General features: G+C 36.2%; 1 protein-coding gene across 5 annotated transcripts in view; it reads left to right on the forward strand.

Moving 5' to 3' along the window:
• AP2B1 (adaptor related protein complex 2 subunit beta 1) overlaps positions 1 to 25,482 on the forward strand; it is a 120,623-nt gene that overhangs the window by 61,622 nt on the left and 33,519 nt on the right. For 4 of the 5 annotated variants that reach the window (XM_081270416.1, XM_081270414.1, XM_081270415.1 and 1 more), the window contains exons 14-17: positions 2,514 to 2,706; positions 15,992 to 16,033; positions 16,859 to 17,005; positions 18,865 to 19,010. In XM_081270416.1, coding sequence (XP_081126542.1) covers positions 2,514 to 2,706; positions 15,992 to 16,033; positions 16,859 to 17,005; positions 18,865 to 19,010 — 528 coding nt within the window. The remainder of the gene's footprint in view (positions 1 to 2,513; positions 2,707 to 15,991; positions 16,034 to 16,858; positions 17,006 to 18,864; positions 19,011 to 25,482) is intronic. The other variant, XM_081270417.1, reaches the window with a different exon arrangement.

The raw sequence follows: 25,482 nt of genomic DNA on the forward strand, positions 1-25,482 counted from the left end.
GTGCTTGCCTATGTGTAAAGCTCCAGGTTCAATTCACACACCAAAAAAAGATAATTTTGCTCCCAGAGTAGTTAGAATAACTGGGTTTCCATTAATGAACATGTTATACCATTGTTTAATGTGTGTTGCTATTTAAGTAGTTCATGAGTCACCAAAAGCATAGAATTTATTTCTTTACAAATTAGTGTAAGTCAGCATTTTGACCTCTGTCTTACCAGACTGTTGGCACAGAAAAAAAGAAAAAGAAAGTGGCAACACTCAAGAAAGTGATAATTAAAAAAAAATATAACTTTAGTCTTTGCTGTTAGTTGAATTGAGTCTTTGGTTTTAAAGATCATAGTGCTATGTTTTTAACCCAAAGGAGATGTGTGGATTCATGAAGATTAGTCCTTAGAACAGATTAGGGTATTTCTTCTTGTAGGCAAGCATGTGCAATATTCTCTAAATATGACTGTGTATTTTTAGTATCTTTAGTATTCTATCCTAATATTTCTCCTGGCCTGTGCTTCAAGTTTTTATATAGATGTGGATTTTCTATTTTAACTTGCCTATGTAACTGTATTTATATGCCATTTAATCTAGCCTTCTCATAACTTTTGACCCATAAATAGGAGGAGGAAATGAAGCAAATCAACAAACAGAAACAACTCTTTCTGAACACAAGGAAAGAATTATTTTGTAAACTATCTAAAAGAAACACAAATTCATACATAATATCATTATCTGATTAATAATCATTCCTGCTTTTTGTTTTTAAAGGATATACAAATATAGGAAAAATACCTTTTCATATGAATGAGGATGATGCTTTGCTGCAAGTGACACATTACTTAGCTCTCTTCTGCAGTATAATGTTAATACGTATACACTTTGATATGAAATAAAGCTGCACTTAAAAGCTTTTCTACCTCTTATAAAGGGTTTAAAAATGCTTATTTCACTATCTTTTAAAGTAACTTGGGAGAAGGAGACATGTTCTCTTAATATGCTCACATATTATACCGGCTGCTCTATGGAGGTGAGGTGGTAAATAACTTGTCTAACTTAGAAAAATCCTCACTTTTTAAAAATATTGCTCTGGTGCAATTTAAGTTCACAATGGGAAACACTATTAATTTTCTTGTATTTTCCCTTTAATAAGAATGTATACTAATGATTTATCATGTTCTTTAATATTTATTATGAATCTACAGGATCATTTACTTCTGTCCTCTAACTCACTTTTTCTTGTCATATTACTCCTACTTCCATTACAGTGAAAAAAAATGTGCATAACTACCAATTCTACCATCTTCTTTGAATTACAAATAAATCATCTATTTTGTTACTTTCCTAAGTGGCATAGATCATAGATGACATAATTTCATGTGTAGAGAATAATCTATGAAGATTTCATATATTTCTTGCCAGGTGTATATGAAAGTACTTCCCCCTTTGCTTTCTTTTATTTGGCCCTTTCTCACTGTGGCTTCCTTGATACTTATTTCCTTCTAATTATCTTTCTTAGATCATTTTTCTCTTTAATCTTCAGTTTATTTCATTCTCTTCTGTGACCATTAATTTTGATTGTATCAAAAGGCTCAGTCTGAACACTCTTTTTTCCATGTCTATCTTGGTATTCCCTTAGGGAAATTACCTACCAACCATATCTACTACTGATACAAGACTGTACCACTTACATAATATTTTTATTTGATCCTTGCTCTAAAATAAAGCCCTGTGTTTGGATTATATTGTTATAATTTTATCCATGAGGAAACTTTGAAGTTGTCACCTGTCCAAAATTGTGTAACTTGCAATTGTAGAGTCAATACTTGATCTTAGTCTTCTGATTCTTGATCTCGTGCTCTTATTACCACACCTTACTCTGGTGATTTCACCTAAGATATATACATGAATTTTTCCCAGATTTTTTGTCTCTCACTGCCAGTCCCTTGTCATTAGCTGCCTGTTGGACTTCTCTACTCATTTTGCTTACTTGAAACAACTAAAGGAATTAAGAACTGAGGGTCTTGGGCCTATCCATTTAGCTTAGTAGTAGAGTACATGTTTAGCATGCACAAGGCCCTGATTTCAATTCCCAACACCAAACACAGGCAAAACAAAATTTAATTCCTTAGCATCTTATTATTTTTATCATCCTTCCAGATTCCCCAGTAATATCAGGAGCTTCGCTGGTCTTTTTCTTTAACTTAGTTTTTGTTGTTTATTCTCTGCACTTTGATTTTTCATTCTCCTTTGGCTTCTATGTTCAAGTGTGTCAAAACTTAACCTAGGCTTTTATATATTTTTTTAAAGAAAAAAAATTAATTCAATTTTTTAATTGAATTTTTATTTCTTTTTTCTGGTGCTGGGGGTGACAAACCTAGGACCTCTACCACTGAGCTACATCTGTAGCCCTCTAATTGAATTTTAAAATGTTTTATAGTTATAAATCTGATATTCCCTTGCTGCCTTGTTATGTCCTATATGAAACTGATTTTTCTCTTTTCTCTGTATATATGTAACTGCAGCACTGACGCAGGTGACAGTCCTGTTGGCACCACCACTGCGACTAACCTGGAACAGCCTCAGGTTATTCCTTCTCAAGGAGACCTTCTAGGGGATCTTTTAAATCTTGACCTTGGTCCCCCAGTCAATGTGCCACAGGTGTCCTCCATGCAGATGGGAGCAGTCGATCTCTTGGGAGGAGGACTTGATAGTCTGGTAAGTATCTCTCTTCTCCCATTCTTTGGTTATTTTTAGTTCTTATTATGCTAGAACTTTTTATTTTTACTCAGCTTTTTAGAACTAGACCTTTCCATAATGAGCAGTAATGTCCTTTGATAAAGGACAGGATTATTTGTCTTTAGGTTAATTACAATATTGTTCATCATTGGTACTAGGCATGTCTGCAAGTTTACAGGATTATTCCATTATCTTGCCCCTAAATAGAATCTTGTTATTCAGCAATCTTAATATCCTTTCTGGAGTATATTATTGTTCCTGCTTCTTAACTCTGGATTGACCCTGTATAAATACTTCTTTTGACCTGAATAGCATTAAAGTGGCCTCATAAAGATCATCTTGTTTTGAGGTTTTCAAGTCTCTCTACCTTTTAAATTTTTTATTGGCTTATGCCTTGTCCAATTCTGAAAAGTTTTGCGGCAGCCATGAGCCATTTTTATGTAAAAGGTACCTGTATTACAGTTGGGAAGAACTGCTTGATTGATTATTTATCCCCTTCTTCCCCACCTCTTCTTCCTTATTATACTTCCAATTTAATTAGCTTCCAGGATTCTAAAAGGCTCCAAAGTCTAGAGTATCTGTGAATATGTGCCATTAATAGAAACCAGAATTATTTTTTTGTTGCTGTACAAGATGAATGAGAAATATTAAGCGTGACCTTCACTCTATAGAGAGAAGACCAGGAAAATAACTGGTCTCATTACATGGCTCCCTGCAAGCAAGTTACTTAACTGTGAAAGAATTAGAGTGTTTCTTTTAGCTAAACACTTGAAATGAAATCTTTGTCAACCCATGGCTATAAAGATGCCCAATAAATTGATTTGCTTCCCCACATCCTGGAAGATAAATACCATACTTATGAAAAGTTTATGTTCTCAGAGATACATTAACAAAACACCTCATTCTCTGCTACATATCTTAGCATTATCTCTTATACTTTATGAGCAATATGGTATCTGGGGTTTATGCCAGCCAGTACAGGTGGCATTGTTTTTTGACTAGAAGAGTCTGAGGAAATAGGGTTATAGTCATATTTCTCTGGGTTGTGCATTTTACTAATGGAAAGTCACTACTTCCAGAATCTGTACACTGGCCAAGCAATAGACTTCAGCTTATATTGACACAAATGATCACTGTTATTTTATTTCCTTGTGAATATAGCATTTGCTTTTCATATTCTTTAATAAGTGGGCTTGACTGATTATATAAGCAGAATAGTTTCCTCTATATTCCACATTGCTGTTTAGCCTCCTTATAGAACCAGAAGATGAACAAATGAATATTTAAATATTCATGGAGACTCCCAAGAATCCCTTATAAAATTAAAAATAGCTCTTCCTATTGTTTTTTGTTTTTTTTTTTGACACATCAACCACAGGTTGAATATTGTATCCTGCTCAAGTTTATGTCTTAACAACTTTTGCTTACTACTTTCTCTGGTGGTTTATGGCATAGTGGACTCATTGACACTAAGAGTGACATTGAGGGATGGAGGATTCTACACTTTGTATTTCCTGATCCACTTTCAGGACAAAAAGAAAGAGACATTATTTCCATTTGACTTGGCATTAATTCTTCCCAAATCCCCAAACCAATGAGGTTTACTTCTATATATTACATGGATATTCAGTTATGTGTTAGAATTCTTATAAGTAGAAAAGCTATTAGAACTTGCTTGACTTGTACTAGCCAAAGTTCACATGGGCTGTTTTCCATTTTCTCTTTCTTTCTTTTCTTTTTAATCTGCCTTTTTTTTTTTTTTTTTTTTTTTTTTTTTGGTAAGGGATATTTTTGGTGTGGGGAAGTAGGATGATTTTTCAATTTGGATTTCTATGAATATTTTGTAGTCATTGCTACGTAATTAAATTTTAACTTTTCCTGACTTGAGGATTTAAAATGGTATCCTTGGTTTATAGCACTAGAAAGTTTTTACAGTACGGATTTTTTGAGCTTCTTTTGGTACATAATTTATCCCAGAAATCAAAATAAGAAAAAAAGTACTTATATTTTGCTTTCGATTATGTGTGATTGAATTCATATTCACTCAGAGAAATAGGATTCTTTTTATAAGAGTGTCACAAAGCAGGCCTGAAACTGACTGTGTGGAAGATAAGTTTCTAAGGCAGCAATGGACTATGCCATCTTTAAAACTGCTTTTATTGTTGTTGGGCAAATAATCTAATTTTAAAAGGAAAGTAATCTTCAAAGTTTCTTAATCTATACAGACAAGGACATTTCTTGAAAACATTCTTGACTTACAGCAGCACTTCTCAAAACTAGGGAGAAGGAGTGTATGTGTGTATACCTTCTGGATAATCTTGTACAGGAAAGATTACTGATTTAGTTGGTCTGAGGCAAGACCCAGGAACCTGCATTTCTTTGTTGTTGTTGTTGTTTGTGATGCTGGGGATTGTACCCTAGGGCCTTCTGAATGCAAGGCAAGCACTTCTCTACCAACCGAGCTATATTCCCAGCCCAGGGAATCTGTATTTCTAAGTTCCCAGGAGAAGCTGTTGGTCCCTGGACCACCTTGAGCATAGTAAGGAGAATACCTGTAACCACTATGAACCACTTGAGCTTGGTGTTTGAACCATAGCTACTGGAAATCTCAAGACATCTTTTTCTCTTGACTTCAGTAGTAAACTCATTCCTGGAAAGAGTGCTCCTTCCCTCCCCTAAACTAATTGAGGAAGGGCAAGAAACTTGTGACATTACTGAAGTCTTTCTTTACCCTCTAGGGAAAATAGTGTTGCTCTGTATCAGAATATGACTCAGACCCCCAGCTGGGTATTGTATAATCCCAGTAACCCCAGAGGCTGAGACCTGAGGATCACAAGTTCAAGCCGGCCTCAGCAGCTCAGCAAGGTCCAGAGCAACTCAGCAAATAAATAAATAAATAAATAAGGCTAGAAATGTAACTCAATGGTAAAGTCCCTGGCTCGGGAGGCTGAGGCAGGAGGATCACAAGTTCATAGCCATCCTTGGCAACTTGGAGAGGTCCTGAGCAACTTAGCAAGACCCTGTCTCAAAATAAAATACAAAAAAAAAAAAAAAAGGCTGGAGATGTGTCTTAGTGGTTAAATGCCCCAGATTCAAACCCTGGTACCTAAATAAATAAATAATAAAAAATATGGCCATTGTTAAAATTTTGTGGTGGTTTAGCAAAGGGCATTTAGGTTAGCTCAGTGATCACTTCAGAGAAATGTGTTATGTTACTCAGTCTTCCATTGTTGTAAACTCAAAATACATGAGGTAATCAACTTATAAGGAGGAATTTTTTTGGCTCACAATTTCAGAGGTTTCAGTCCACAATTGCTTGGCTCCATTGCTTTGGGCCTCTGGTAAAGGGGAACGTGTGGTGGCAGGAGAATGTAGTGGAGGAGGCTGCTTATCTCATAGCAGTTGGAAAATAGAAACAGAAAGGGAGCGAAGTCCCATTATCCCCTTATAGGACACATCCCCAATTATCTTGACTTACTTCCAGTAGGCTCCACCTTCTAAAGATTCAGTCACTTGCAACTGGTGACTGACTGAGCCTTTAACACATGAGCATTTAACATGTTTAAACCATAACAGCTATCATCCAGGCCTCTAGATAGTTGCTGCTGTTTCTTACAGAACCCCTCTCATAGAGATCAGAGGTATGCAGCTAAGGAAGTATTACCTGGTGGCTCCTAACTTCTTCATGGTTTCCAACTCTAGGTAATTAGTCCCGCATTAGTAATATTAAAAAAAAAAAAAAAGAAGAAGAAGAAGAAGAAATACTATTGCTGAGCATGGTGGCACATGCCTGTAATCCCAGCAGCTTGGGAGGCTGAGGCAGGAGGATGTGGGTTCAAAGCCAGCCTCAGCACCATGGTGAAGCCCTAAGTAACTCAGTGAGACCTTGTCTCCAAATAAAATACAAAATAAGGCTGGGGATGTGGTTCAGTGCTTAAGCACCCCTGGTTTCATTCTCCAGTACCCTACCCCACAAAAAAAAAAAAAAAAAAAAAAAAAAAAAACTATTATCTAGATACAGTGGTGCACACCTGGAATCCCAGCTTCTTGGGAGGCTGAGGCAAGAGGAACACAAGTTCAAGGCAGCCAGGGCAACTTAGTGTGAGACCTTTTCTCAAAAATAAAAAGGCTGGGAATGAGGCTGTGGTAGAAAACTTATCTACATGCACATGCTCTGGCTTCAATCCCCAACACTGCATACATCATAAATAAATCAATAAAATCAATACTTGGGCCCAAGAACAGTTTAACAAAACTACAAGGTGGGATCTAGACATTGCTATTTTAAAAAATTTATGCATCTTATTTTAATTTTGCAGCCAGGATTGAGAACATTAAGCTAAATAAAATCTCAGATGGAGTTGGATAGCTTATCTCTAAGCTAAGACAATGACTTCCACAAAAAAATAAAGTAATAGTAATTTTAAAAATAATGCTATTTTCTGATAAAACTTCTTGGCACATCCTACAAAAACAGACATCTCTGATTTTGTGTTAGGTGATCCTATCAGAAATTGGCAATTAAATTTGACTAATTTAGATAGTTACTTAATCCTAGGGTCCTTTTTATTTTTCCTTATTTCCATTATCGGAGACTGAAAACTGAGGACATTTTATATATTTTTTATTGTCTACCCATTTTCCTAAAACTCCATATTCATTAGAAGTCATTTTTAATCTTTTTATATCCCAATGATCCTCCCATGAGATCTTTTTTTTTCTTCTTTCATCATCATATTTGTGAAATTTTGAGATTTAGTGAATTGAGGCCCTTTTCTAGAACTGTCAGGAATCATTCATTAATTGACACAGCATACCTGCATTTTCAAGCCTTCTTCCACCAGTAATAATGTCTCATAACATGTAATTCTTAAAGGAGATTGGGGTGGGGATATTGCTGTGAATAAAGAAAACACACATATCATACCCTATCAGATGGCTGATTGTTGCATGCTTTTTAGGAGGCAGTTACCCTTGAAAATCATTGATTTAGGTGAGTATTAAACATGGAATGTCTTTTCAGCACAGGCCTTAAATCAAAATGAATTCCCTACCTGTTCTTTTTAATCTTCTTATTGGAACATCCAGATCCTTATTTTTTCTTTTCCTTGCCCTTTAGCACATTTTCTTTTACTTATAGTTCACAGGTAGTTTCCTCCTTAACTGTCACCTTGTTATGTAGTAATTTCAAGTAAAGTAATTTATGTGGTTGATCTGCTCTATACTTAGAGCATAATATGGTACATTATTTAAGTGAAGGCTTACAAAAGTTGTTCGGTCTTTTTTTGTTTCTTTGTTTTAGAAGCCATATATGTGTTGTGTTGTGTTTTTTTTGTTGTTGTTGTTCATTTATTTATTCATTATTATAAATGCCTCACATACTTATGAAACTGCTTATTCTGCATAGTCTGATTTTTCTCCCAATCTAGATCTTTCTGGTTTTGTGACCTAATGACCATGCGCATAACTCTTGCATATGTATTATGTGCTCAGGAGATCTAACATCAGTAAGGATTTTTTAATAATTGAATCCCAATTATTTTTGCCTTTATTGTCAGTTGCCAACAGAGGCCTTAAGTTTTTGTCTTTTGTTCATGCAAGGTGTTGTGCATTATTCTGTTTAGATAAATGGTGATGTATATATTTAAAAATGAAAAGAAAGCACTATCCAGAGTACCCTTTCTGTAGGTCGTTAAAGGATTTTATACTAGTGAACGGTACATTGTGTGCCCAATTCATGTGTAATGGCATGCAAGGGAACTTGGCCTTTTCTTAACTTCTGGTATATATGTTTTAAAACCTCACACAATGTTACTTACAGGCTTTTACCTTCCAGATATTTTTTTCATGAGTACTCTATTAATAGCATTGAGAGTTTTTAGCCAATGGGAAATTCATCATTCATACTGATTTTGCACTTTCACTTTTCTTCTTTTGGAGGAGTTTTGCAGTGACTAACAGGCGTAGTTTTTTAGAGTTTTGTTATGTGGAGACATCTTTATTAAGTTGTTGCCTGGTTTTGCCTAGTAAATTTTCCATTGTGTCTTTTATAAGCACTATCTTTTATTAACACATAAGTTTGGTCAATACTGGCTCCAGACCGTGTTATTAGTTAGCTTTCTGTCACTGTAACAAAAACCTAAGATAACAGACTTGAGAAAAAATTTTTGACTCACAGTTTCAGAGGTTTCTAATGCTCACTTTCCATGCTCAGTTGGCCCTTTTGCTTTTGGGTCTGTGTCAAGACAGCATATCCTGGCACAATTGCATGATGCACCAAACCACTCACCTTATGTCTGGAAAGTGAAAGAGAGCTAGATGAAAAGGCCAGAGTTCCACTATCCCATTAAAAGGCACATCTCTTATGACCTTTCTACTAGGTTCCATCTCTTAAATTTTCTGCTACCTCCCAATAGCACCATGAGCTGGGGACCAAGTCTTTAACACATAGACCTTTTGAAGACACTTAACCAAACTATAGAAGTCATTTTGGGGAATAATTGCTAATTATTGAGTGCCAGTTGTACTAGAACTTTTATAATTCTAACCCACAGAGTAATCTAACAGTATAATTGGTGTTTGTGCTCCAGTTTACAGAAAGCTGAAGGTCACATAGCAAGTAAATCAAAATTAGAAATTGAATCCAGGATTTCTTCAAAACTTCAAAGCTTAGGCCTGGCATGGTGGTGCATGCCTGCAGTTCCAGTGACTAGGGAAGTTGAGGCAGGAGGATCAGAAGTTCAGGGCCATTCCCAGCAACTTATTGAGATCTTGACTCAAAATAAAAAGGACTGTATCTGCAGGTTAGTGGTAGAGTGCTCCTGGTTCAAACCCAGCATTGTTCTTTTCACCTTGGAGAATAGAGGTCCAGTTTCACCTAACTTTCATCCTTATCAAATGGAGTACATGGTCTGTAGAGTGCACAGCAAAGTGCAAGCTGCATTTGAAACTTTAGGATAAACATAGCTGACTGATCATGTCTTGGAATGCCAGTCTTACTTGATGTTGAGTAATATAAACACAGACTAAACATTGATGTGTTAGGGCTTAGAATGTAAAATTGCACAGGGCTTGCTTTCCCTGGGTGCCTCTATGCTGTACCTTCCCATTTTCCCAGAGGTTTGAGAACTGTAGAACTGTATTTGTAAAAAGACTTTCTTTCTTGTTCATCTTATCCTCTTTAAGGACCACCATGAAATTTCATCTCCCCATCTGTTTGGCAGTGAACAATGAGTTGATAAAGCATTAGAATTTTCAGGGCAATTAAAAGATGTGTAGGTATTCTTTTGTTGAAATTTTGCTATCAGAACCACACAGATAATACATTTTCTCTCTAGAAAAAGCTTTGGCCTCGAGGGGTTCATTTTCCCCCCATTGGTTCTTTTCGTATGTGTTAGCAGTGTTGATAAAGATACTGTGTTGATGAAGATACTATGTTCTAGACAAGTTTATTAACCTTCTGTCCCTTTGGTGATCATCTTCACCAGTAAAATGATTCATTTCAAAATTCTTTCCCAAGAAATATTGCCAGTAGCTCTACTTACATAGTTTCTCAGAACACTAATTCATTCAATAAATATTTGAGTGCTTACTATTTGGGCTCTATTGTATGTCCTAGGGATTTAGCTGTGAACAGAAGACTCCTTGCAAGCTTATTTTGTGTGTGTGGGGGCAGATAAGTGATAAATACATATATAGATAGCAAAGTTGTAAATACTACGAAGGACAGGTAGGCAGGATGCAGAGATTTTCCTGTGGATTTTTATTATATTCAACATTAAGTTTTGTGGCCATTGTGAGAACTTTTTATCCCCTACCAGAAAGTAATCTGTTGTGTTGTCCTACTTTACTACTGACAGAAGCCTTTTTTCCTCCCTCAAAGAATATTTTGATGATTTTATATGATTTCAGTTCAGTTCTGCTATTCCATGTGAGGTCTACTTTTAGCCATCAGTTTGCTTAAATAGCTTTTGCATGGTTAGAGTCTTCTTCTTCTTCTTTTTTTTTTTTGTACCTGGAATTGAACTCAGGGGCCCTCAGCAACTGAGCCACATCCTAGCCCTATTTTGTATTTTATTTAGAGACTGGGTCTCTCTGAGTTGCTTAGTACCCTGTCATTGCTGAGGCTGGTTTTGAACTCATAATCCTCCTGCCTTAGCCTCCCAAAACACTGGGATTACAGGCATGTGCCACTCTGCCCAGCTGGTTATAAAGTCTCTTAACCCATTTCTTTAGTTATATTTTATGATGCTTTTCTGCATAGCTGTTGGGAGAGCCAGTTGCTGAGAACCATGCTTTCACCTATGAGATGCTGTGTGCCTTCTAATATCTAAACCCTAATAAGAAAAATAGATGTTTTTGACTCCACTGGGATTTTGAAAACAGTTTTATTGTTTGTGATGGGAATCACTATATCCTATTTCGACATCATTTTGTTGTTGACTCCTGAATATAAACAACTGGTAAGCCGTATTACCTGACGCATTCCTTGGATTCCCTTCAATTCAGTGAGTTTTGGGAAGCATGACATAAAAGAGGTAAGCACTGTAGACAGGAGCATAAAAATATCTGAGCTTAAGATATACACCTATCATTAAAAAAATAAAAAGTATACCCAGACAGGCTTCACAGTTTTAAAAGCAAGTAGATGTACCTTAATGGCCATCTCAGCTGATATTCTTTGATAAAAACATTTTTTCTTCGAGTCAGGCAGACTTTGGCACTAGCCAAATGTTAACTTCATTCTTAGTGATAACAGCTATTATGATTTAGACTGGGGACTGGGGGAACTATACCACTAGCAGAAAATTTGAACTTAGGCATTAGCTAAAGATCTTTAGGAGAATTCTCAGTTTTTAGCATTTGAAATATTCTTTTCCTAAAGTTGGCACCTCTCCCTCCTTCCTCTGTGCTGATTCATTTGGCCTGTAACATTATTTCCTTCATGGAGAAAATGGCAGCCTCAGTAAGGCAATCCTGGGAACAATGGGCTGTGGATAACTCCAGGAGACACTTTAAACAATATCTAGATACCTGAGACCAGGAGTGAAGCCATTTTCTACACTCTTTCTTTTTCACTCCTGACTTCTATTAGCTCACTGGATAACTGATATCACTCTGAATTTCACAAGTATTAATTTAATATGGGCTCCTGATAAGTATGGCCCAGAGAGTATTCCCTAATAGATGAACCTGACTCTGAATAATACCAGCAACTGAACTAGAAATGGTTATTGTCTAGTTCAGGCTGATATACAACCAATTTCCTGAGTTTTATTCAGCTTTATTAATTATTATTTTTTTCTTAATTTTCTGCTTCATCCTGCTTGTCACTATAGTAGATAGGTAAGGCCATTCACTGGGTAACTGGCTTCCATCCTTGCTGTCATATATTTATTACTCACTGTCCCTGCCCTAGTCATTGTGCTAGCACCTTGCCATATTTTTGGAGAGGAGGATAAGCTTCTCTTGGGACCTTTTTTAGTTAAGAGAAAAGATGCAGAATAAAGTCTGAATGAGGTATAGTTAGAAAACACATATTGAAGGTGTTCTTTGTCTGTACTCTCGGGATATGGCACGATTAGGTGAAATTTTACATTACTGGCTATGTGTCTCTGATACCCTTTGGACCTTGTCTGTGTCAAGTGAGAGTTTGGTTTTTTTTGTGTGGTTTTTTTTTTTTTTTTTTTTGGTGTGTGTTGTTGTTCTTTTTAGTTATACATGGCACTAGAATGTATTTTGACATATCATACATACATGGGGTTGTACATGATTCTTGTGTTGTATATGATGCGGAGTTACCCTGATGTATTCATATATGTGTTTATATTCCTATATTTTCACATAGGAAAGTTATGTCCAATTTGTCTTTCCCATTCCCATCCTCCCTCACTCTCCCCTATTTCCCCCTGTCCAATCTGGTGAACCTACACTACTCCCTCCCCTCTGCTATTGTGAATCCACATCCACATATCAGAACATTTGGCCTTTGGTTTTTTGGGATTGGCTTATTTCACTTAGCAAGATAGCTTCCAGTTCCATCCATTTACCAGCAAATGCCATAATTTCATTCTTATCTATGGCTGAGTAATATTCCATTCTGTATACGTACCACAAGAGTTCTTGATTCATCTAGCTAGTTGTCTCTGATATACTTATCATAAACAAAGGTGTCTCAGGGTTGTTTTTCAATTTCTTCTATTGTTTTGAATAAAATTGACCACAGGAGAGACTATATTTGTGTCTTTTCCATCTAAGACTGTTCACATGATATTCAAGGAATAAATTCTAAATAAAAAGGGCTATAAATGGGTCTTTATTTCTTTTGTTCTAAAATATCCAATGAAAGGTCTGGGGTTGTGGCTCAGTGGTAGAGTGCTTGCTTAGCACATGTGAGGCCCTGGGTTCGATCCTCAGCACCACATTAAAAAGTAAATAAAGATATTGTGTCCGACTACAACTAAAACATTGAAAAAAAATCCAATGGATACTTTTTCTCAATACCTTTTATTGTATTTAGCATATTTACTACTGTTTCCTTTCCATTTGTTTTGTTTTTGGATTTTTTCTCTTTACCACTGAGTGCCAACCAGGTCCATAAAAAATTCTCTCTAAGCTTAGGTTCTAAACCTGGCCAGAGGAGGAAGTGGTTGACGGGATAAAGAGTAAGCCTAATAGAAGGTCATAAAACCACCTCAAAGTATCAGTACAAACGAGATGTTTTGTAGAGCCCTTTCCATGGTTTTTGTGTTTAGCCTTTCCTCACCTTCCTTAGAAAGAAAGGGTTTTTCTTTCTTTTTGCCCAAATTCTGACCTCCTTTTTATTCAGAAGTAAGCTCTAAAGTAATTTCTGAACAGATGAACCATGTGTACCCCAATTAATAATTAATTCTCTATAATGTTTTTAACTTCAGCTATACATGAGAATCAACTAGGGGAGCTTTTCAGAATTGTGATACCCACACTACCCTTTGAATGATTAAAGCACTGTCTCTGGGAATAAGACTCAGGCAATAACATTTTTTAATTTTTAATTTTTTTTAAATGGGGTCTCATTATGTTGCCAAGGCTATTATCAAATTCCTAGGCTCAAGTGATCCTACTGCCAGCAGGAACTACAGGAGTGCACCTTTGCTCCTGGCTAATAGCATTTTTAAGGCATCAACACTCCGCTCCCAACAAAGACACACAAACAGATGATTGATTCCATTGTGTATGTAAGTTTGAAAATCATACTTATTTGTACATAATAGAAATAGTTATTAGTATTTGAAAGTTTGAATCATAGTCTAAGAAACCTCCAGATTTCTATAAAGGGGAAATTAAAACCTAAAGATGTCCACAAATTAGACTGCCTTTGCAGACATACTTTGTGCAACTTTAAAAAAAAAAAAAAATCTTTGCTCCAGTATTAGTCTGTTCATTTTTCCTAATCATGGTTCTATGCCTCCTTTTTCAGCCTTTGTTCATCCTGTTTGAGAAATACCCCTCCTCTGTTTTTGCATTTTGTAATCCCTCTCATGATAAACACACACTACCACTTCTTTGAATCTTTTCTTCATTATTCTTCAACCAGAATGAGGTTCTTCCCTTCAGAACTTCCCTCTTTTTACTTTAGTATTCTGTATGATTTCACATTCATGTTTTATTTCTCCTGCCAGTTTGAAAAGCCTAGTTCTGTTTATCTGTACAGCCCTCTTATTGCCTTGCTTTGCATCTTTGCATGCCTTGCATGCAGTAAATGTTATATAAGTCTGTTTGAATAAAAGGAATTTCATGATTTTCAGATGTCATGCTGCAGATGTGTGCTTTTCTAGAGCCAGGGGAAAAGCAGATGTGTAATGTCTTTTCTATTTGCTTTCACACTTTTCCAGTTATTCAAATTCTTGGCTGGGATGACCTCTTTATTTAACTATGTGATTTTCATCCCATGTCTCACCGTTTAGTAATCTTCAGGAACCAGCTTCTGGAAATGTTGACTCTGGTTTGGAGTGCTCTGTAGTTTGTTACAGAGCATGCTTGTTATTAAGTGACTTCTAAGTTTATTTTCTGAGCCTGGAAACAAAATTTTGTGATAGACCTCAAAGGTTTTGAGTGTAGATTGATTTTTAGGTTTTGGCAACACCATTTTATATACTATTATAAGTTTATAGACAAGGTAAATAAATCCTCTTTCCCAAATCCTGAAGATGCATTACAGTTTTGTTTTTTAACAATCACAGCACAATGATCTCTAAATTTCTACAACTGATGAAAGAAAATAAAAGAAAGTTTTTAGACTTGTAGTCTATTTTTAGAGTAGACAAAGCATTTGCTTACTATTGTAGGTACATAGTGAGAACTAGGGAAGAAGCAAATATGGAACTGTAGCAAAAAAAAAAGATTATGCTTTGAAAACAGTGCCATTAATTGTATATGTGTGTGCGCTAAATTTCTTGCATGCCAGCTATTTTCAGCTTCATTCTTCTTTAATATTTTTGTCATGTGAGCTTGTCTTCAGGGTGAATTCAAAATGGGCAAGACTATAACAATGTAGAAATTGTTTTCCTGTCAGCCAGCTAATTCAATTAGTCTAATTCCCTCATGCTTATCATTCTTTTAAAAGACCTACTCCAAATAAATCACAGCATTTCCCCCTTAGTTGTATTGACTTTGACAGGGCTTTGAAGCATTGCATGCCTATCCACTTCTCCCCAGGCAGGATGTCTTTCCATCCCAGCTGCTTCCTTTCTTACAAACGTTCGAAACATCACTTTTGTTCCCCCTGTAATTTTTGAAGCTTGAAATTGCAGCTCAATGCTGATTTGGGTCCCACCATCTCATTGAGGGAGCAGGTTTTGTAGATCAAAGCTTATTTTGGTCTTTCTTTACTTTTCCTTTTTCCCCCCTTTTAAAGAATTAAACATTTTAAACATTGCTGCTTGGAAATAGAACTTCTTGGAATATGCAAACTCTTTAAATCTTGTTTGGGTTTGTGCCTGTGTATCCTGGTGGAAAGACTGGATCTGAAACATCCCTGAGATGTCCCAGCTCCATTTTCTTTCCAAGTTTTCTCAAAACTGCCACACCCCACCACTACTACCACTTGGGTTTCCCTAGGTCATATTTCTTTACAATGTAGAATTTTCTTAGGCTTTGACAGACAAGTTGAATGGCATGTATTTCCAACAACTCGGTAGAGCAATTTTCAGAATCTATATGGGCATCTAGTACTTAGCTAAATGAACTCTACCTCTCTCTCCTCTCTCTCCTTTCTCTCTTTCAGCTTGGCAGTGACCTTGGCGGGGGCATTGGAGGAAGTCCGGCAGTAAGTGCCATCCGTTTTTTTCACCATGGGAAGCACTGCTCCCTGATTGATGCCTTTCCTTTGCACACATTATTAGACCAGCCACTGCTGCTGTCTAGCACTGCACACCAAAACCTTTATAGTAATATGAGGAGTAGATAGTAGTATAGGGTTATTTGGAATCTTTGGAGTCATGTGCCACATGTGATCTAGGGACATCTTCAGGGATTGCTCTGGTGCCTATAGAGATCTTTGTGTTTCTGACATTAAAGAGCTGAAGGAAATGGAACCTCCCATCTTGATGAAGAATGCTCTTATTCCCTGGTGTCATCTAGAAAGAACTTTAGAAAGTCACCTGGACTCAGTGAGACTCCTCATTAATGGGAGTGTGAATACCATCTCCCCCAGGAGAGCTTCCTATTAGATATTTATGCCTAAATGGGGACATAATATTTGGCTGAACCCAAGTGGAAATGAAACTGCTGTTTAAGTTGGATGCTTCTCCCTCTTTCTATAGAAATCAACTCCCCCTTTATTAGGGTATCTATAGGCCTTTTGCATAGAATCATGGAAGCTAAAATTGGAAACAGAATCTTGGATCACTATGTTCCTGTATCCTGCTGAATGCTCTTGCTTGAAAAGGCTTCTGAAGAGTGTGTGTATCTTATTAGTAATGAAAAAATAACTTTGATGACTAAAAAGACAATATACTAATCTGGCAGCTAAGAATATCATTAATTATGGTGTTTTCTTATTGATATATCAATACTGCTAAAACTAATAGCATTTTAAGGACTGTTAATCTGTTCTTCCTGATCTTCTCTCTCCCTTTTCTCTCCCCTGCAGGTGGGACAGTCCTTCATCCCGTCATCAGTGCCTGCCACCTTTGCTCCTTCACCTACTCCTGCAGTGGTCAGCAGTGGTCTAAATGACCTATTTGAACTTTCCACAGGGATAGGAATGGCACCTGGTGGATATGTGGCTCCTAAGGCTGTAAGTAAAGAGTTAGCATAGCAATATGTTTTTTCCCTCTTAATGGACAAACCCAAATCACTTCTAACATTTGTGTTACTTCTACTATTAACACATCCAAGATTTGGCTCTTGTACTGAGGAACTTGAAAGAGCAATATAAGACAACTTCAAAATTAACACTAGGAAGCATTGTTAGAATCCTTGTTAAACATTTTTATAATTAGATTTAAAATTGGAAATATTAAGTATTTGGATTTTGTTTTCATGTTTAGAAATGTTGTCTAGTTTGTCAACAATAAAGTGAATCTAGTGAAAATCTGATATATAGTACATAAGCAGGAAAAAGATACAGCAGAGAGAAGTACCATTTTTCATTCCTTGTTCCTTTTATTCTCCCTTCCTTATTGGTATTACATATGGATTCTAGAGTGCTCAGATTTGCTTTTCATGTATTTTAGTGAACCTCTTTAGAATTCTGATTGAGGTTTGTGTCTCAAACCTGGGACTCTTCCAGTCTCAACCTTGCATAATGTCATTCATGGTGAAATTTAAATACAAGGCAGGGAAACACCCTGTAAACAAAGCTTATTTAAGCTCTTTGGAAAAGTACTAAATCAGGCTTGACTTTATTATATCTTGATTTTCTGAAGACCAGCCTATCTGCTTGCTTCCTGATTTCTCTGCCTGCTCATCGAACTCTTAGGGGAGGATCCTTGCTATCAAGATGTAGACCAGTTGTCTATTCCAGGAGACATAATGCTGTGCATACAGCCATTGCAGAGAATAACCAAACTTATGACAAAACAGCCATAATGTTTTGGCACAACTTAGTATTGTAAGTGTATCTATAGGGTTATCTTGCAATTTGCTTGATCATTTAAACATTTCAAACAGATATTACTATCTTGCATACCAAAGAGGTAGTCTCTCATTTCTTTCTCATCAACAAAATATAAGAGTGCCAAGTTTCTTATATCCTTCTTCATTGGGTATTATTCGGTTTTTCGAATTTTGACCCTCTGATAAGTAGATATAAAAAAAACTTACAAGTGTTTATCTTTTTCTTCTTCCCCTACTTTCTTCTTTTTCTGTATATTATCATGATTATTCGCCACCCACAAACTCTGGTTTTTTTTCTTAGCTGATCGGAACAGCTCATGAATTTCTAATTTTTTTAAAAAATGTTTTTTGGGCTGCGGTTGTGGCTTAGTGGCAGAGCACTTGCGTAGCATGTGTGAGGCACTGGCTTCGATTCTCAGCACCGTATATAAATAAATAAAATAAAGGTCCATTGACAACCTAAAAAAATTTTTTAGGTATAAGCCAGTAATGTCACAGTGGGACCAAGGGGTGGGTAATGAATCAATTATATGTATGAGAAAAGGCATTCAGATTACTTAAGCAAATCTTGAGTATTTACTATTTATCAGAAACAATAGCAAGAGTTAAAATATAGGTAAGACATGGTCTTTTTCCCTAAGGAGATTACTGATAATGATGAACTTCTTAAAAAATTATACTGTCAGAATTTTTCTTTTACTTGTATTGTGTATTTTGGTAGTAATACTCAAAAACAGTAAAATTACCAAGTTAACCAGAGGATAGAGAAAGGGCCTGGGTCACACCAGTAGATGGTTGTTTTCTTTTTTTTTTTTTTTTTTTTTTTTTTTTGCGTGTTTGTTGTTAAATAATTGAGAATAATCACAAATTTCAGAAAATACTACTTTGTCCAGACCTTTCTTGACTTGATGTTTATGGCATAAAAATCACCATAATTGCCTGAGGAAATGAAATCTTGGCTTCATCTTTATTTGTTAAAAAAGGAAATAACATCAAGATAAATCATATCTTGTTGTCTTGGGCTTCATACTGTTTCAGGTCTGGCTACCAGCAGTAAAGGCTAAAGGTTTAGAGATTTCAGGAACATTTACTCACCGCCAAGGGCACATCTATATGGAAATGAACTTCACCAACAAAGCTCTGCAACATATGACAGACTTTGCAATCCAGTTTAACAAGAATAGGTAAGAAATAAGAGTCCCTGGCTTGATGTCAACGTAACAGAGTACTTTGTGTGTAATAAGAGAATGTTTCATTTAACCATGAGTAAAAAACTCACAGGTGGGCAGATCAATTTAGAGTGACCCTGGGATCAGGATCTTCCTTTTTCAGCTTCAACTCTGGAGGCCCTGGATAATTTGAGGCACAGGGATGGGGTAGGAGTGTACTCATCCATGTGTTTTTTTGTTGGGAGATTTGGTTTTGGTTTTTTTTGGTACTAGGGATTGAACTCGGGGGCAGTTAACCACTGAGCCACATCCCCAGACCTTTTTATCTTTTATTTAGAGACAGGGTCTCACTGAGTTGCTTAGGGCCTTGCTAAGTTGCTGAGGCTGGCTTTGAATTCATGATCCTCCTGCCTCAGCCTCCTGAGATGCTGGGATTATAGGCATGTGATTCAATACATTGTGTATTTAAATGTGTTTTAAACAATGAAATCCTTTAAACAGACTTATCCATATGGAATGAAAAAATCGGAACTTATTTATTGTTTTTTTTAAAGAAGTCTAATACTAGAATTTTTAAATAAAACAATTAAAACAAACTTAATTGGGAACTATTTGTTTGTTCAACAAATAATTGTTAAGCATATATATGCCAGACATTTCTAGATACTGGTGCTTTAGTTGTGAACCAAAGAAACCTGATGTCTAAAGTTTATGTTTTGGTAAGAAAAAACTAGTGTACACAGAGGTGTCAGAAATATGGAAGATGGTCTGCATGTTAAACACATAATTGTATATAGCTCTTAGCAATGAGTTCTTGGCCTTAATAATAAAAAGAACACAGCGAAGTAAAATGTTGGTCTTGTACTTCTCAAACATCACTTGTTTTATTAAATTTTGCAGTTCAGGAAACTGGCTGCTAGGCTTCAACAGTGGGTTCATTCATTTGTAAATACAAGATATACAACTCTGCTTGTAACAAAGTAGTAATTGGACCCTCAAAGCAGATTTAATAAATTTGTTAATGATAATTTGCATCAGTGATTGATTTATTTCTAATCATATAGAAATACTTGGTGTCTTGGATTTGAGAATTTGGCACATCAGAAATCATTTTAGGCTAGGATTGGTGTGGCACATGCCTGTAATCTCAGTGGCTTGGGAGGCTGAGGCAGAAGGACCTCAAGTTCAAAGCCAATCTCGGCAAAGGTGAAGCTCTAAACATTTCTCCCTGTCTCTAAATAAAATTCAAAGTAGGGCTGGGGATATGGCTCAGAGGTCCAGTGCCCCTGAGTTCAATCCCTGGTATCCCCCCACCCCTGCAAAAAAAAGAAGAAAAAGAAAGAAAGATTATTTTAGTACCTAGAAGCTTGTGTTTCCTTCTGTTAAGACCAGTTATTTTTCCAGTAATTTTTGAGTGGATGACCCTGCTAAAGGCTAGGGCTGTTAGGGAAATCTTTTCGTTTTTTTTTTTTTTTGTTTTTTTTTGTTTTTTTTATTGGTTGTTCAAAACATTACAAAGCTCTTGACATATCATATTTCATACATTAGATTCAAGTGGGTTATGAACTCCAAATTTTTACCCCAAATGCAGATTGCAGAATCACGTCAGTTACACATCCACAATTTTACATGATGCCCTATTAGTAACTGTTGTATTCTGCTACCTTTCCTATCCTCTATGATCCCCCCTCCCCTCCCCTCCCATCTTCTCTCTCTACCCCATCTACTGTAATTTATTACTCTCATTGTTTATTTTCCCATTCCCTTCAAAACCTCTTATATGTAATTTTGTATAGCAATGAGGGTCTCCCTTCATTTCCATGCAATTTCCCTTTTCTCCCTTTCCCTCCCATCTCATGTCTCTGTTTAATGTTAATCTTTTCTTCCTGCTCTTCCTCCCTGCTCTGTTCTTAGTTGCTCTCATTATATCAAAGAAGACATTTGGTATTTGTTTTTTAGGGATTGGCTAGCTTCACTAAGCATAATCTGCTCTAGTGCCATCCATTTCCCTGCAAATTCCATGATTTTGTCATTTTTTAGTGCTGCGTAATACTCCATGGTGTATAAATGCCACATTATTTTTATCCATTCATCTATTGAAGGGCATCTGGGTTGGTTCCACAGTCTAGCTATTGTGAATTGTGCTGCTATGAACATCGATGTGGCAGTATCCCTGTAGCATGCTCTTTTAAGGTCTTCAGGGAATAGTCCGAGAAGGGCAATAGCTGGGTCAAATGGTGGTTCCATTCCCAGCTTTCCCAGGAATCTCCATACTGCTTTCCAAATTGGCCGCACCAATTTGCAGTCCCACCAGCAATGTACAAGAGTACCCTTTTCCCCACATCCTCGCCAGCACTTGTTGATGTTTGACTTCATAATGGCTGCCAATCTTACTGGAGTGAGATGGTATCTTAGGGTGGTTTTGATTTGCATTTCTCTGACTGCCAGAGATGGAGAGCATTTTTTCATGTACTTGTTGATTGATTGTATGTCCCCCTCTGAGAAGTGTCTGTTCAGGTCCTTGGCCCATTTGTTTATTGGGTTATTTGTTATTGTCTAATTTTTTGAGTTCTTTGTATACTCTGGATATTAGGGCTCTATCTGAAGTGTGAGTAGTAAAAATTTGTTCCCATGATGTAGGCTCCCTATTTACCTCTCTTATTGTTTCTCTTGCTGAGAAAAAACTTTTTAGTTTAAGTAGGTCCCATTTGTTGATTCTTGTTATTAACTCTTGAGCTATGGGTGTCCTATTAAGGAATTTGGAGCCCAACCCCACAATATGTAGATCGGAGCCAACTTTTTCTTCTATCAGACACAGAGTCTCTGATTTGATATCAAGCTCCTTGATCCATTTTGAGTAAACTTTTGTACATGGCAAGAAGAGGGGATTCAGTTTCATTTTGTTGCATACGGATTTCCAGTTTTCCCAACACCATTTGTTGAAGATGCTATCCTTCCTCCATTGCATGCTTTTAGCCCCTTTATCAAATATAAGATAGTTGTAACTTTGTGGATTAGTCTCTGTGTCCTCTATTCTGTACCATTGGTCCACCTGCCTGTTTTGGTACCAGTACCATGCTGTTTTTGTTACTATTGCTCTGTAATATAGTTTGAAATCTGGCATCGCTATACCGCCTAATTCACACTTCCTGCTTAGCATTGTTTTTGCTATTCTGGGTCTTTTATATTTCCATATAAATTTCATGATTGCTTTATCTATTTCTACAAGAAATGCCGTTGGGATTTTGATTGGCATTGCATTAAACCTATAGAGAACTTTTGGTAATATCGCCATTTTGATGATGTTAGTTCTGCCTATCCATGAACAGGGTATATTTTTCCATCTTCTAAGATCTTCTTCTACATCTCTCTTTAGGGTTCTGTAGTTTTCATTGTATAAATCTTTCACCTCTTTTGTTAGGTTGATTCCCAAGTATTTTATTTTTTTTGAGGATATTGTGAATGGAGTGTTTTTCCTCATTTCCGTTTCAGAAGATTTGTCGCTGATATACAGAAATGCCTTTGATTTATGGGTGTTGATTTTATATCCTGCAACTTTGCTGAATTCATTTATTAGTTCTAGTAGTTTTTTTGTAGACTCTTTTGGGTCTTCTAGGTATAGAATCATGTCATCCGCAAATAGTGATAATTTAAGTTCTTCTTTTCCTATTTTTATGCCTTTAATTTCTTTTGTTTGTCTAATTGCTCTGGCCAGTGTTTCGAGAACTATATTGAATAGAAGTGGTGATAGAGGGCATCCCTGTCTTGTTCCAGATTTTAGAGGGAATGCCTTCAATTTTTCTCCATTCAGAATGATGCTAGCCTGAGGCTTAGCATAGATAACTTTTACAATGTCAAGGTTAAGTTCCTGTTATCCCTAGTTTTTCTAATGTTTTGAACTTAAAGGGATGCTGTACTTTGTCGAATGCTTTTTCTGCATCTATCGATGATCATATGGTTCTTATCTTTGAGTCTATTGATGTGGTGAATAACATTTATTGATTTCCGTATATTGAACCATCCTTGCATCCCAGGGATGAATCCACTTGATCATGGTGCACAATTTTTTTGATGTGCCTTTGTATCCGATTCGCCAGAATTTTATTGAGGATTTTTGCATCTGGGTTCATCAGAGATATTGGTCTGTAATTTTCTTTCTTTGAGGTGTCTTTGCCTGGTTTCGGAATCAGGGTGATGTTGGCCTCATAGAATGAATTTGGAATAGCTCCCTCTTTTTCTATTTTCTGAAATAACTTGAAAAGTATTGGTATTAATTCTTCTTTAAAGGTTTTGTAAAACTCCGCTGTATACCCTCCGGTCCTGGGCTTTTCTTGGTTGGTAGTCTTTTGATTGCTTCTTCTATTTCATCCATTGATATTGGTCTGTTCAAATTGTGTGTATCCTCCTGACTCAGTCTGGGAAAATCATATGACTTAAGAAATTTATCGATGTCTTCACTATCTTCTATTTTATTGGAATATAGGTTTTCAAAATAATTTCTAATTGTCTTCTGTATTTCTGTAGCATCTTTGTGATATTGCCTTTTTCATCCCGTATGTTAGTAATTTGAGTTCTCTCTCTTCTTCTCTTTGTTAACATGGCTAAGGGTCTGTCAATCTTATTTATTTTTTCGAAGAACCAACTTTTAGTTTTGATAATTTTTTCAATAGTTTCTTTTGTTTCAATTTCGTTGATTTCCGCTCTGATTTTAATTATTTCTTGCCTTCTGCTGCATTTGCTGTTGTTTTGCTCTTCCTTTTCTAGGGTTTTGAGATGAAGTGTGAGCTCATTTATTTGTTGGTTTTTCCTTTTTGTGAGGAATGACCTCCAGGCGATGAATTTCCCTCTTAAAACTGCTTTCATTGTGTCCCATAGATTCCGATATGTTGTGTCTGTATTTTCATTTATCTCTAAGAATTTTTTGATTTCCTCCTTTATGTCTTCTGTAACCCCTTGATCATTCAGTAACATATTGTTCATTTTCCATGTGATATAGGATTTTCCCTTCCTTCTTTTATCATTGATTTCCAGTTTCATTCCATTATGATCAGATAAAATGCATGGTATTATCTCCACCCCTTTATATTTACTGAGGGTTGCCCTATGGCATAATATATGGTCTATTTTTGAGAAGGATCCATGTGCTGCTGAGAAAAAAGTATATCCACTTGATGATGGTTGATATATTCTATATATGTCAGTTAAGTCTAGGTTATTGATTGTGATATTGAGTTCTATAGTTTCTTTATTCAACTTTTGTTTGGAGGATCTGTCCAATGGTGAGAGAGGTGTGTTGAAGTCACCCATAATTATTGTGTTGTGGTCTATTTGATTCTTGAACTTGAGGAGAATTTGTTTTATGAATGTCGCAGCACCATTATTTGGTGCATAAATATTGATAATTGTTATGTCTTGTTGGTGAATGGTTTCTTTTAACAGTATATAATGTCCTTCCTTATCCCTTTGGATTAACTTAGTCTTGAAGTTGATTTTATTCGATATGAGGATGGCCACCCCTGCTTGCTTACGAGGACCGTGTGCATGGTATATTTTTTCCCAACCTTTCACCTTCAGCCTGTGTATGTCTTTTCCAATCAGATGTGTCTCCTGGAGGCAGCATATTGTTGGATTTGTTTTTTTAATCCATGGTACCAACCTATGTCGCTTTATTGGAGAGTTTAAGCCATTAACGTTTAGAGTTACTATTGATGTATGGTTTGTACTTCCAGCCATGTTTGATTATTTTTTTTTTCTAATTTAGTTTGTTTCTCCATGATTAGCTTTCCCCTCGCCCTCTGTCTTTACCAAGGCACTTCCCACTGATGGTTTTGGTTATTGTTTTTCATTTCTTCCTCGTGTAGTGTTTTGCTCAAGACGCTTTGCAGTGCTGGTTTTCTGGCTGCAAATTCTTTTAGCTTTTGTTTATCATGAAAGATTTTTATTTCGTTGTCATACCTGAAGCTTAATTTTGCTGGATACAGAATTCTTGTTTGGCATCCATTGTCTTTCAGTGTTTGAAATACGTTGTTCCAGGATCTTCTCGCTTTCAGCGTCTGTGATGAAAAATCCGTTGTTAACCTTATTGGTTTACCCCTGAATGTAATCTGCCTCCTTTCTCTTGTAGCTTTTAATATTTTCTCTTTGTTTTGTATATCGGATATTTTCATAACAATGTGTATTGGCATTGGTCTACTGTGATTTTGTGTGCTCGGTGTCCTGTATGCATCTACAATTTGTATATTCGTTTTCTTTTTTATTTCTGCAAAATTTTCTGTAATTATTTCATTCAGCAGGTTACTCATTCCCTTGGTTTGAATCTCTGTGCCTTCCTCTATCCCGATGACTCTTAAATTTGGTTTTTTTATGTTATCCCATATCTCTTGGATGTTTTTCTCGTGATTTTTAACCAGCCTTTCTGAGTTGGCTAGACTCTTTTCAAGATGATATATTTTGTCTTCATTATCTGACATTCTGGCTTCTACTTGCT

The sequence above is a fragment of the Spermophilus citellus genome (genome assembly GCF_964194105.1).
Source record: "Spermophilus citellus genome assembly, chromosome: 17".
Classification (NCBI taxonomy): Eukaryota; Metazoa; Chordata; class Mammalia; order Rodentia; family Sciuridae; genus Spermophilus; species Spermophilus citellus.